General features: G+C 43.1%; 1 protein-coding gene across 3 annotated transcripts in view; it reads left to right on the top strand.

Moving 5' to 3' along the window:
* The window catches only part of LOC122553334 (BRF1 general transcription factor IIIB subunit b), a 476022-nt gene that overhangs the window by 303154 nt on the left and 158190 nt on the right, over positions 1–14678 (top strand). For all 3 annotated transcript variants that reach the window (XM_043696898.2, XM_087989567.1, XM_087989568.1), the window contains 4 exons: positions 373–499; positions 2515–2554; positions 2770–2862; positions 5735–6022. In XM_043696898.2, the coding sequence (XP_043552833.1) occupies positions 373–499; positions 2515–2554; positions 2770–2862; positions 5735–6022 (548 nt within the window). The remainder of the gene's footprint in view (positions 1–372; positions 500–2514; positions 2555–2769; positions 2863–5734; positions 6023–14678) is intronic.

The raw sequence follows: 14678 nt of genomic DNA on the forward strand, positions 1-14678 counted from the left end.
TAACATGGTGGTGCATCCTACAATGTTTCACAGGAGCTGATAGGACTCAGAGTTACATAAGGGGATATTAGGTCAGATAACCAAAAGTTTGGTTAAAGAGGAATGATTTAAGGAGCCTCTTAAAAGCGGAAAGTAATGCAGAGATGTGCTGGGAGGGTGTTCCAGAGCCTGGAGACTTAGGTAACTGACAGAATAGCCAGAATTGAAAATTAGGGATGACAGGAACTAGAGGAGTTGCAGATGTCTTACAGGGTGTCACATTGTTAACTGTTCCCCATTGAGTGGTATGAAGCTATCATAGCTACCTCCACAGGAAGACATGGGTGGATGTTGAAACCTTTTCAGCGACTTTTTTTTAAACTTCTGTTGTAGGCTTAATGAATTTGAAGAGACACCAACCAGCCAGTTAACAATCGACGAGTTTATGAAGATTGATTTGGAGGAAGAGTGTGACCCACCTTCATTCACAGCAGGAAAGAGAAAGATTCGGCTGCAACAGGTAACTGTATTATAATTGGGAGAGCAGAGACTAGAGTGGTGCCTTTTGATAAACGATTTTAATTCTTCATTCTTCTCAATTTTCTTTACTCCATTTTTGAAGATTTGACTCTTAAGTTGAGGTATGATTCCTCAGTGACCAGCCCTTCTTAAGTACCTCACCCCAAGTGACTGTTTGATTAAAGGGTGACCACAGCTCAGCAGAGACTCGTCAGCACCTTACCTAACATTAGGACCAGACTTTTCAGCAGATTGCATGAGAAATTTCATTAAAAATCGTCAGGCAGTGCCTTCCAAACCCACGACCACTTCCATCCAGAAGGACAAGTGTAGCAGATACATGGAAACACCACCCCCTGCAAATTCTCCTCCAAGCCATTCACCATGCCAACTTGGAAATATGTCGCCGTTCCTTCACTGTCACTGAGTCAAAATCCTGGAGTTCCATCCTTCGGGACATTGTGGGTCAACTTACAGCATGCAGACTGGGGGGAAGGTAGCTGAGGAAACAATAGTCAGATGAAGGTGAGGAAGAAGGTGATAGGTCGTCGATGAGTGTGGAGCGGATAGATGGGAATGGTGATGGACAGGTCAAGAGGACGGTGCCATGTTGGAGTCTTGGGACTGGGATAATGTGGGGAGAGGGGAAATGAGGAAACTGGTGAAATCCACATTGATCCCGTGTGGTTGCAGGGTCCCAAGGCGGAATATGGGGCATTCTTCCTCCAGGCATTGGGTGGTAAGGGTTTGGCGATGGAGGAGGCCCAGGACCTGCATGTCCTTGACAGTGTGGGAGGGGGAGTTGAAGTGTTCAGCCACAGGGCAGTAGGGTTGGTTGGTGCGGTGACCCTCCTCGAATGCTGACTGATCTGTGCTTTTCCAGCACCATACTCTTGACTCTGTCCACTAGAACCAGTTTCTCCTTGATTACTCAAGTGCAAGTCCTAAGATTTTGAATGCTTCTATTAAATCTCTCCTTGTCCTTTTCTGTTCAAAAGAGAACAACTCCAGCTTTTCTCTCCATTGATTGGAAATCCCTTGCCTTGGATGCCTGTTCCAGTCCTGAGCTAAGCAAGTGTAACACCATTCTGACTTCTGCTCCCTCATCAGATCAACTGATTTCAATAAACTATGGCTAGACTGAAACCTTCCTGTTGTTTAGACTCAGTATCACATCATGGGCTTGTTCACATGGAGATCTTCTTTTTCTTTTTAAAAGCAAAATATCACAGAAAACAAAAACATAAAAAAAGTGTTCATGCACTCACCCACCTTCTGGATCAATTACTGTGAAGATCTGTAATGGAAAACCATCAAAGATGTTTTTCTGTTGAAATGGTTTCTATTTTAAAAGTACATTACAGTTTCAAGTTAATGTCTGTATCTGTAGAAGTTATCTTGCCTGCATTGTATTTATCATGAAATCCTTTACCAATTACTTTTACATTGAGTGATGAGCTGTGGTTTCCTCAATGGCATATGGTCCAGATAAAGTTGTCTGCCTTTTTATCGGTGGCTGAACTGAAAACATGACATGGGATTTTTTTTTCAAAATACTGATGGGGAAGTTCTCTGGTTCTCACCTCCTCACTTGGCTCCTGCATGGCTTAGCTGGCAGAAAGATAGTGAAAGAGATTTGCCTTTCATTATTTAAGGATGTCTCAAAGCGCTGCTATAATGTAAGCAGTGTGAGAGCCAATTACATATAAAGCAAGCTCCCAAAGATAGCAGTGAGATAAGTGACCTTGTTTCTGGATGTTTGGTGATGTTGATTTTTGCATAAATATTGTTCAGGACCTTGTTAACACATTTCTGCAATTCTTCAAAATAGTGTTGTGAGATCTTTTATCTGAGGGCATGTGGGACCTTGGTCTAATATCTGAAAGAACATACCTTCAAGAGTGCGGCTCTCCCTCTATTGCATTGGAAGTGTCAGCCTTGAATATGTACTCTGGTCTAATAAATCATTTGCAGAAATGACTGAATATGTGTAAATTAATTATTGTTTTATTTCAGTTGGAGCAAGAACTCTCCAAAAAATTGGTGGATTTTGAAGGTAATTGAACATCATTCCCCTTCTCTCTCTCTCTTCCTAAAGCCCTCTCCCTCTCTTTCTCTCTTTTTTTTAACATGTTCACTTGTGTCTAACCCTGCCTCCCCAAACCTTTCCCAACTTCTGGCAATGAAGAGTTCAATTTCATAGATGGTTATTCATAGGTTAGTTTTCATAATGTGCATTTTAAAAATAAAAATTCTGTTGATATTTTGCAGGCGAAATCGCAAGTTATCAAGATGAGATTGAGACTGAACTGGAGATCACTCGACCAAGGTATCGAGGAGCTTATGCTAACTATGCTAAAGGAGGTATGTACACCTAACAAATTGCTTTTTTTGAGTGGTTGTTGAGGGCTTAATTGTATAATAATAAAATTTTAATATGCCATGTACCATGAATACATGCAGTTTTCATCACCTCCCTCAAGTGACTATTTTTCATGGACTCTGAAATGTAGAGCTTCATGGCTCGTCCTAGACGGACTTGCTCATACTTACTAACAGAAGCAGCCTTCAAGAGATTAGACCACCAAGACTTGTTACAACACGTCTACCTATCCTGTCCTCATAAGGCAGTGTTAGGATGGAAGTCCCTGTGATTTGACCTCCAGTGCCTTAAACCTCAGGAAGGGTAAATGATGTTATTGCTCTGAATCAAACTTTTAAATGGCTAACTGCTATAAGTTGACAGATTGGAGTTTCAAGTTGTTTTCGTTGAGAGTAGCCTATATGATCGGGGGCAGATGTTCGCAGGTAAATGGGTGGCTGGAAAATGGGAAGCCTTCAGGAATGAGATAACGAGAATCCAGAGAAAGTATATTCCTGTCAGGGTAAAAGGAAAGGCTGAAAATGTGTTGCTGGAAAAGCACAGCAGATCAGGCAGCATCCAAGGAACAGGAGAATCGACGTTTCAGGCATGAGCCCTGCCTGACCTGCTGTGCTTTTCCAGAAACACATTTTCAGCTATGATCTCCAGCATCTGCAGTCCTCACTTTCTCCTAAAAGGAAAGGCTGGTAGGTATAGGGAATGCTGGATGACGAAAGAAATTGAGGGTCTGGTTAAGAAAAAGAAGGAAGCATATGTAAGGTATAGACAGGATAGATCAAGTGAATCCTTAGAAGAGTATAAAGGCAGTAGGAGTAAATTTAAGAGGAAAATCAGGAGGGCAAAAAGGGGACAGAAGATAGCTTTGGCAAATAGAGTTAAGGAGAATCCAAAGGGTTTTTACAAATACATTAAGGACAGAAGAGTAACTAAGGAGAGAATAGGGCCCCTCAAAGATCAGCCATGCAGCCTATGTGTGGAGCTGCAGAAAATGGGGAAGATACTAAATGAGTATTTTGTATCAGTGTTTACCATGGAACAGGATATGGAAGATATAGAATGCAGAGAAATAGATGGTGACAGTGAAGAAGGCATTTGGTATGCTTTCCTTTATTGATCAGAATATTGAGTACAGGGGTTGGGAGGTCATGTTGCAACTGTACAGGATATTGGTTAGGGCACTGTTGGAATATTGCATGCAATTCTGGTCTCCTTCCTATCGGAAAGATGTTGTGAAACTTGAAAGGGTTCAGAAACGATTTACAAGGATGTTGCCAGGGTTGGAGGATTTGAGCTATAGGTAGAGGCTGAATATGCTAGGGCTGTTTTCCCTGGAGCATCAGAGGTTGAGGGGTGACCTTATAGAGGTTTATAAAATTATGAGGGGCATAGATAGGATAAATAGACAAAGTATTTTCCCTGGGGTCGGGGAGTCCAGAACTAGAGGGCATAGGTTTAGGGTGAGAGGGGAAAGATACAAAAGAGACCTAAAGGGCATCTTTTTCACTCAGAGGGTGGTACGTGTATGGAATGAGCTACCAGAGGAACTGGTGGAGTTTGGTACAATTGAAACATTTGAATGGGTATATGAATAGGAAGGGTTTAGAGGGATATGGGCCGGGCACTGGCAGGTGGGACAAGGTTGAGTTGGGATATCTGGTCGGCATGGATGGGTTGGACCGAAGGGTCTGTTTCCATGCAGTATATCTCTATGACTGATGTGGTGTGTGAATAACCAATAATTATATCATTGTTTGAAAAAAACAGTGCTTGCCCTAGGTCAATATTCCTCCACATACCATTTCAGAAACACATTTGATTTGATTTACTATTGTCACATGTATCTAGGTACAGTGAAAAATGTTGTTTTGTGTGCAGTACAGCCAAACCATACCGTACAAAGTTGAATGATCCACTCTATGGAAGACAGTACAATGAAGGGTATGTAGGTTAGTCTGATCTTAGAGTCGGAAAAAAAGGCTGGCATAACACCGAGGGCCGAAGGGCCTATACTGTGCTGTACTGTTCTATGTTCTGTACACACTAGCCAGTAGTCTCATTGTGGGATCTTGAGTTCCATGGTGAAAAGGTCTTTCCTCCAACCTCCTCAACGTCCTGCCCCTTACTTTAAATCTATGCCTCCTTGTCATTGATCCCTTCGTCAATGGGAAAATTTCTTCCTGTCTGCCTTATCTATGTCCCTCAATTTATATATCTCAATCGTGTCCTCTCTCAGTCTCCTCTGTTCCAAGGAAAATAACCCCACTCTGTCCAATCTCTGAAACTCTCCAGCCTAAGCAACGTCCTGGTAAATCTCCTCCGCACTCTCTCCAGTGCTATCACATTCCTCCTATAACATGGATTCCCAAACTGCACACAATAGCCCAGCTGTGGCCTATCTGATCTTTTATGCAGTTCCAGCATTACCTCCCTGCTCTTAAACTCTATGCCTGAAGTGTGTCATATGCCTTCTTAACTACTTTATCTGATAATTTAAGAAACCGGTAGATGCATGCGCTGAGGTCCCCCTCATCCTAAGTGATTGGATGGCCGAAGGGCCTGTTCCTGTGTTGTATCGTTCTTTGTTTTTCCCTGGCATCCTACTGCTCAACATGTATTCATTTGCCTTGTTTGGTATTATATACAATGTATATACAGGTAGGATATATGTACAACAGCAGATAGCCAGGTGTGAGCAACAAACTAATTTAATCAAGGTGTTGATATGAATATAAATCTAAAAAGAGCAGTTAAGCTGTCTCGTAAATTAGATTTTGCAAAGGGACTCAGTAGTTCGTGAATCACTGGCTGTTTGCAAACTGTTTTTTTGTTTCACGGAAAAATACTGTGTTCCAGATACTCTGGATGATGGAGCCTCAGTAACCTCCAGTGGATTAGGTGAGGAAGAGGGTGAGGATGAAGAGCTGACGGCGGTCGCAAACCATCTCAACAAGGATTTCTGTGATGACTTCCTCAATGAAGAGCGGCCAAAAGAGAATGATAAAACAGAGGAGGAGAAAGAATCAGAGCCTCCGCCCAAACCCCCGAATATAGCCTCTCTGTTAGGCCCCCTCCCTACAGCAGCCAGCCTTGGCCTGAAGGAGTCCATTGAAGAGTGTATAGCAGCTGATGAACCTGAGTCAGGTAAGTGTACTTAACGTTCTTGACTGTGTCTATAATGCAGTAGGAATGTGTTGCCTGCAAATTTGAAACTACATGGTGATTTGGATGAGAGAATAATGTCACACACAGTTATGAGTCATTCTATCTCTGCACTGTGACTAACTAAGTGAGCCTGCCTGTGCTGTGCACCTGAGCTCTCGCACACTGCTGCCAATTCATAATATTTCAGTTTTCAAGTAATGTAATAAGTTCTTTAAAGTTGAAAACTCAACAACTGACTCGATTGCTGATTCTTCTCGTTCTGAACCCTTGCACACTGTGATGTAATTGCTCCACTGTTGTCAGCATGTTGTCAGCTGTGTCACCCCTCAGTTCTGCTATTCTCACCCCATCCCCTCTCCTCCCCCAAACTCATTGCCTCCCTTTTCTCCTTTGAGATTTCCCTTAAAAACTCACTTCTTTGGCAAGCTTTAACTTGCCTGGTCTATTAGCTCCTAAAGTGGCTTAGCATCAGTATTTTTGGATAATGCTGCTATGAAGTCTCATGGGACATTTTGCTATATTAAAGAAGCTTTATAAAAAATATTGTTAGGAGGGCATTGTTTAAGCCCAAGACTACTAAAATGATATTTGTGGTCCGTTGATTTTTTGACCAGTTGCCTAACATGCTTGTGCAATGTTCCTTTCTGCAGCTGTTTACACTGCTGGAAATGGAAAAATGCTTCCAGTAATATATAACGGAGAGAATTATTGGGGTTTTTTGTTGACATCTCCAATGTATCTTTCTCAGCTTTAATATCTTCTGTAGATCTGTTGGTTACACGTTCAAAGGGAAAAGTATTTGAAAATGAAGAACTATTTCTCTGTTGAGCTGAGCGCGTAATGCAGTAAGCTTTATGTGCTGGAAGCTACACATTAATAGACAGAACCGTGTTCTTTGCAGACAGAAAGAACAAGCACTACGCCAGTTTTCAACTCAACAGAATAAGCAACAGCCATTCTTTGGTTAATTTCTCAGGGTAATGTCTTGACCAATCAATCTATTAGTTTAAAATTTAGGTATTTTCTATTTAAACTGTGCAAAGATCTTAATAAGCATTTCTGGAGCAGGTGGACTTAAACCTGAGTTTCCTGACTCAAAGATAGGGACATTACTATTGTACCATGAGTGACCCATTGGGACAGAGTTCAGCCTGTTCAGTGATGTCATGATGCACCTTTGGAGCACGTGGGAGTTGAACACAGACCTCCAGGCTCCATAGGGACGTTACCACTGTGCCACAAGGGCTTGAACAATGAAAATTTGAACAAAACTTGGCAATTAACTGTCTCAATCATCATTAATTGGTGTATTAATGGAAATGCGTCCACCAATCTGAGTCTAACTTCCAACGAATTAGCACTGTCCTCTCATACAGCATGAATGTTGGGTTTGTTCCTTTAATAGTATCCTCATAAATGTCCTGATGAGCACAGAGTTAAAAGATTTCATAAAATATGTTTATTTCTCAGCAATGCTCAAGTTGTACATGACCAAATGATTACTTCTGCTGAGTTGTGTTTGCTTGGTTTTGAGAAGGTGTGTGTATACTTTTTCTGTCTGGCTGTCCACACTGAAGTACACATACGTATTCATATCGCTCAATATGTGGTATGCAACGGTAAAGTAAAAGCTGATACATTCAGCTTTAGGTCTGGTGATATTATGGAATTCTGGAGTTTCTTGTATAGGAGACATGCAGTGGGTCTTGGCAGGCTAATTGACTCTGGAAGCCAGCATAGTCATCGGTCCCCAAATTCCTACAGCGGACCCAGACATGGTGCTGGTTAATGATCAATGGTACAATCCCAATCTGTTCTGTCCATATGCCTCCAGTACAGGTGTAAGAGGCTCAGACTGCCTGTAGTTCCACATCTGTTAAATGTTCACTGATGAAACAGATGGATGAAGTGAATTTAAAGTCATATCTGTTCCCAGTTGCGCACTTCCAGATCATGGTTGTCCACTCTTTGGTCTCCTTAATGAGACTAATGACTCTTAATCACTTGTGACTGTGATTTCTTTTCCCGCATGGAACTTAGTTGAAGAGCTTCAGCTGAAGGTGCATACGTCTGAACTGAATCAAACAACTTAGGCTGGACTTCAACAGCTTCCTCATTTCCCCTTCCCCCACCTCATCCTAGTTTCAAACTTCCCTTGACTTGTCCGGACTTGTCCGAACTGCCTAGCTCCTTTTCCACCTATCCACTCCACTCTCTCCTCCCTGACCTATCACCTTCATCTCCTCCCTCACTCACCCATTGTACTCTATGCTACTTTCTCCCCACCCCCACCCTCCCCTAGCTTATCTCTCCACCCTTCAGGCTCTCTGCCTTTATTCCTGATGAAGGGCTTTTGCCCGAAACGTCGATTTTGCTGAAGCTCCTCGATGCTGCCTGAACTGCTGTGCTCTTCCAGCACCACTAATCCAGAATCTGGTTTCCAGCATCTGCAGTCATTGTTTTTACCTCATTGACATATAAACCTCTGTTTAAAAATATGAATGATTCGGAGATGCCGGTGTTGGACTGGGGTGTACAAAGTTAAAAATCACACAACACCAGGTTATAGTCCAACAGGTTTAATTGGAAGCACACTAGCTTTTGGAGCGATGCTCCTTCATCAGGTGATTGTCCTGATGAAGGAGCGTCGCTCCGAAAGCTAGTGTGCTTCCAATTAAACCTGTTGGACTATAACCTGGTGTTGTGTGATTTTTAACTAAAAATATGAAGGTACACATATGATTCTATGATCTATAAACAGTCATGAAGGTAGTAAAAGCAATCTTTTAATATTTTTAAGATGTAAGTAGATAGATTCTTGATGAGCAGGGGAGTGCAAGGTTATCTGGGGTGGGCTGAAATCTGGGGCTCTCAGAGCAGTCAGGATTTAATTGAATGATGGAGCAGGTTCAAAGGGCCGAATGGCCTGCTCCTCCTCTGGAGTAATCCAGCTGCTGTGCTTCAGACCATCCTGTTCTCTCATGGTTTTCTAAGTGAGGAGGAAAAGCAAAATATGTCACTTAAACTGCTGAATTCAAGAATGCTGAGTAATTCTTGCTCATAACTTCTTAGCGTTAGTTCTTAAGCTCAAAGTATTTTTTTTATATCGCCTAAAGGTTTTAGTCCTGGCTCAGTGTATTATGCACCTCCACCACTGGAGTGAGAAAGTCATGGGTTGTGCATATAATCCGGGCTGACACACTCAGTGCTGCATAGTAAAGGGATGACTGGAAAATGGGAAGCCTTCAGCAATGAGATAACGAGAATCCAGAGAAAGTATATTCCTGTCAGGGTGAAAGGAAAGGCTGGCAGGTAAAAGGAATGCTGGATGACTAAAGACATTGAGGGTTTGGTTCAGAAAAAGAAGGAGGCATATGTCAGGTATAGACAGGATAGATTGAGCGAATCCTTAGAAGAGTATAAAGGCTGTAGGAAATATACTTAAGAGGGAAATCAGGAGGGCAAAACAGAGACATGAGATAGCTTTGGCAAATAGCGTTAAGAAGAATTCAAAGGGTTTTTACAAATACATTAAGGACAAAAGAGTAACTAGAGAGAGAGAGAATAGGGCCCCTCAAAGATCAGAAAGGCGGCCTTTGTGTGGAGCCACAGAAGATGAGGGAGTTACTAGACGAGTATTTTGCATCAGTATTTATTGTGAAAAAGGACATGGAAGATATAGAATGTAGAGAAATAGATGGTGACATCTTGCAAAATGTCCATATTACAGAGGAGGAAGTGCTGGAAGTCTTGAAACGGGTAAAGGTGGATAAATCCCCAGGACCTGATCAGGTGTACCCTAGAACTCTGTGGGAAGCTAGAGAAGTGATTGCTGGGCCTCTTGCTGAGATATTTGTATCATTGATAGTCACAGGTGAGGTGCCGGAAGACTGACCATTGGCTAACGTGGTGCCACTGTTTAAGAAGAGTGGTAAGGACAAGCCAAGGAACTACAGACCAGTGAGCTTGATGTTGGTGGTGGACAAGTTATAGAGTCATAGAGATGCACTGCATGGAAACAGACCCTTCGGTCCAACCCGTCCTTGCCGACCAGATATCCCAACCCAATCCAGTCCCAGCTGCCAGCACCCGGCCCATATCCCTCCAAACCCTTCCTAATCATATACCCACCCAAATGCCTCTTAAATGTTGCAATTGTACCAGCCTCCACCACATCCTCTGGCAGCTCGTTCCATACACATGCCAACCTCTGTGATCTGAAAAATGTTGTGAAACTTGAAAGGGCTCAGAAAAGATTTACAAGGATGTTGCCAGAGTTGGAGGATTTGAGCTATAAGGAGAGGCTGAACAGGCTGGGGCTGTTTTCCCTGGAGCGTTGGAGGCTGAAGGGTGACCATATAGAAGTTTTAAAAATTATGAGTGGCATGGATAGGGTAAATAAACAAGATCTTTTCCCTGGGGTGGGGTAGTCCAGAACTAGAGGGCATAGCTTTAGGGTGAGAGAGGAAAGATATAAAAGGGACCTAAGGGGCAACGTTTTCAGACAGTGGGTGGTACATGTATGGAATGAGCTGCCAGAGGATGTGGTGAAGGCTGGTACAATTGCAACATTTTAAAGGCATCTGAATGGATATATGAACAGGAAGGGTTTGGAGGATTATAGGCTGGGCGCTGGCAGGTGGGACTAGATTGGGTTGGGATATCTGGTTGGCATGGACGGGTTGAACTGAAGGGTCTGTTTCCATGCTGTACATCTCTATGACTCTATGAATGAGTGCTGTGCTGTCAGAAATCTGTCTTTCAGATGAGGTGTTAACCCAAGGTCCAAATGTTTGTGAATGTTCCCATGGTCACTAATTCAAAAAGAGGCAAATTCTCAGGCTGTCCTGACTAATATTTATTCCTTGTAAAGACTACTTCTATTTATTTTTGGAAGGTGAACTAAAATGGGTGAAGATGCTTTAAACCATCGAAATTGTAAGAAGAGGTTTTAAAAACCAATTACTGGAGCATATTGAAAATTGTATATCCGATGATGCCTTATCAGAGTAGTGAAGAAGTCTCGACAAACTGTTAGTGTTCAGGACAATTGCGCCAGTCTTTTGATTGACGTTTTACTCAGCAGCAGTTGTTGTGGACTCGGGAGAACTCAGCATGGTAACTGCCTCTTGACTGGGCAGGTGTCTACAGCTTTGTATGTAGGTGCTCAGTGGTTAGCACTGCTGCCTCACAGTGCCAGGAACCTGGGTTTGATTCCAGCCTCGGGTGACTGTATGTGCAGAGTTTGCACGTTCTCCCCATGTCTGTGTGGGTTTCCTTCGGATGCTCTGGGTTCCCCTCTCAATCCAAAGATGTGCAGGTTAGGTGGATTGGCCATGGGAAATTGCCCACAGTGTTAGGTGTATTAGTCAGAGGGAAATGGGTCTGGGTGGGTTACTCTTCAGAGGGTCGGTGTGGACTTGTTGGGCCAAATGGCCTGTTTCTGCACTGTCGGAAATTCAATCCATTCCATACGACTGCAGGAATATCCAGCCAGCAAAGTGAAAGCATCCATCTCTCTCTCTCGCTCTCTCTCTCGCTCTCTCTCTCGCTCTCTCTCGCTCTCTCTCGCTCTCTCTCGCTCTCTCTCGCTCTCTCTCGCTCTCTCTCGCTCTCTCTCTCTCTCTCTCTCTCTCGCGCGCTCTCTCTCTCTCTCTCTCTCTCTCTCTCTCCTCTCTCTCTCTCGCTCTCTCTCTCTCCCTCTCCCTCTCCCTCTCTCCTCTCTCTCCCTCGCTCTCTCTCTCCCTCGCTCTCTCTCTCCCTCTCTCTCCCTCTCTCTCTCCCTCTCTCTCTCCCTCTCTCTCTCCCTCTCTCTCTCCCTCTCTCTCTCCCTCTCTCTCTCCCTCTCTCTCTCTCTCTCCCCCTCTCTCTCCCTCTCTCCGTGCTGTGTGGAGAAGTAAAAGCAAATTCCCAGAAGCTAGTTACTTTTCCTCACCCTTCCCCTGTAAGCTGCTCTCTTTGCAAATACCATGTTGAAAGCCAAAAGGGAAAACCCACCTTCGGAGGCTGTGAAAAGCTGAATTTTCAGCCAGTGAATGCGAGACTGAGAATTGGTATATCCACAGTGTCATGTCCTCAGCAAAAATTGAAAGGAACCGAAAGATAAAAGCTGATGGACATCTGCAGTTCAAACTGCTGCTATCAAACTCTATTTCTCTGATTTTCTTTTTTGGTCCACCCATAATATTTATTTCTTTACTATATGTGTGAATGGGAATTTTTTAAAGGAGTGGTGGAGGAGGAGGAATGGACCCGATGGCCCCCTGAGTTTGTTCTGCCATTCAGTAACTTCATGCCAAAGATTCACAACTCTGAGCAAAAAAGAAAACCTTCATTGTAATCCTAAATGATTGATCCTTTATTGTGAGACAGTGACCCTATGTTCTTGATTCCAAGGGAAACGTGTGTATACCCTGTCAAGTCCCTTCACAATCTTAATGTTTCCACAGTTGGCTTTGATTCTGTAACCCTTGTACCTTTGTTCAATAGAACATATCATTCTCAACTGGCTACTATACACAGCCAGAAGTTGGTACTGAGCTAGGCAGATGAGGACAGTCCTGGGTTTGAACTCTGAACTTGTCTGGTTAAATTACCTACTTTCTGCCTTGGTTAAAAACAGTTTGATTACGATACTTGGTTATTTTGTTGTTACGAGAGAAATCGAGTCTGCATATTGTTTTAATCTGAGTTAGACTGTAGGGTAGTAATAGGCTATTCTGCAATTTAGTACACTATTCAAATTTATGATGAGGCAGGGAATAGTGTGGCTTGATTTAAAGGGCGCTATCCCCAATGAGTCACGAAATCCTCAACCAATTTTAAAATTTACTTTGTGGAAGTGTGCTTTGCACAGATTGATTGCAGCTTTTGCCACATTATAGCAATGCATGCATTTTGAAGTACTTCTTTGTCTGTAGAGTACATTGTCAAAGAGTGCATTAGGAGACCTTGAAAGACAGTGCGTTAGATGAATGCAAATTAGTTGTTAAAGCTTTCTTGTCTGCTATCTGTAGACCGTTAAACTTTACTGATAAAGTCCTGGGTAGTTGAAATGCTTTGAGCTTGGTTGCAAGTGATGTACAGAGGCCAGTGACATCCGAATGGACAGAGCTGCAAGGCCAGTCACTGTGCAAATGATATTGCCAGTGTTGAACCAACGCTGTCTCCCAGAAAGTGAAGCTCCCAGAAATATTCTGCAATGAAGATGGTTAGGTATTTACCCAACTAAAAGTCCCCACATCGGCATCCTTCCTCATCCCTCCCTCTGTTCACCAGCTTTGCAATAATACTTTCAAGGTCAATTGGATGATGAGAGACAGGCTTTATTATATCGCTGGAAAACGTTGTGCAATGACAGCTCCAATTATTGGTTCTGAAAAGCTGGATGGAAGAAAGCTGGAGAAAAAAGAGGATTTCTGCGATCCTGCCAGTTTGCGATTTTTGAGAAGGTTTGTTGCTCAGGTTGAGGTTCAGGTTGGAAGGTTGCTCACTGAGCTGGAAGATTTGTTTTCAGACGTTTCATCACTATGCTAGGTAACATTATCAGTGAGCCTCCGGCGAAACTTCACTAGCATGGTGCCAAAACATCTGAAAACAAACCTGCCAGCTCAGCGAGCAAACTTACAACTTGAATCCTGCCAGTTCCTGCAGAGTGTGCAACATTCCTGTTTGAATTAACGCTTCCATTTCATCCGACCCATTTCTGTGGGCTAGTTATCAGTCTGCTTTCAGGCTTCCCTTGTATTGTTGGGGAACAGCTGAAGTAGCAGCTTCTGTATGGTGATAACCCTGCTCCATTTCACTTTTAATCCTCTCGTTAAATGCTTACTGATGGCAGCTCCTCCACACAGGAAAGGAAGAATGTGGGATCAGAAGGAGGTCATTCAGCCCATCAAGCCTATTCTGCTTCTCAAGATTTTGATTGATCTTTAACTTAACTCTTAAGCTGTATGAAAAGATAAGAAATAGGAGCAGGAATAGACCCCTTGGTCCCCTGAGCTTGTTCTGCCATTCAGTACTTCATGCCAAAGATTCACAACTCTGAGCGAAAAAGAAGCTTTAAATGATCATTCCTTTATTGTAAGACAGTGACCCTATGTTCTTGATTCCAAGGGAAATGTGTGTGTTTACCCTGTCAAGTCCCTTCACAATCTTGTATGTTTCCACACTTGGCTTTGACTCTGTAACCCTTGTACCTTTGTTATCATTCTCAGCTGGCTAACCCAATTGGCTTGATGTCGATACACAGCCAGACGTTGGGCTGGGCTAGGCAAATGAGGACAGTCCTGGGTTTGAGCCCTGAACTTGTCTGGTTAAATGACCTTAGCAAAGCAGCAATTGAGATGCAAAATCCGAAATTGCTGGAAAAACCCAGCAGGTCAAGCAACATCTGTGGAAAGAAAGCAGAGTTAACATTTCAGATCCAATGACCAGTGTAAGGTGCATGGGGATTAATATTAAGTTGGGCTATCGGTTGCAGCTTGTCTGTGACGCTCACCAGGATTGAATGTCCAGCTGGCACAGGTTGCTTACGTACACAGAGATAAAGGACATTTTAATGAGGTGCTGCTGGGTTGCTTGTGTTCATGGAGGCCTGTCCCAGTGAGAGCCCACATTTCCAGGGAAGGAAATA

The sequence above is a fragment of the Chiloscyllium plagiosum genome, unplaced genomic scaffold, assembly GCF_037043375.1.
Source record: "Chiloscyllium plagiosum isolate Xiang-an unplaced genomic scaffold, Cpla_swu_hap1 HiC_scaffold_8, whole genome shotgun sequence".
In the NCBI taxonomy this organism is placed as follows: Eukaryota; Metazoa; Chordata; class Chondrichthyes; order Orectolobiformes; family Hemiscylliidae; genus Chiloscyllium; species Chiloscyllium plagiosum.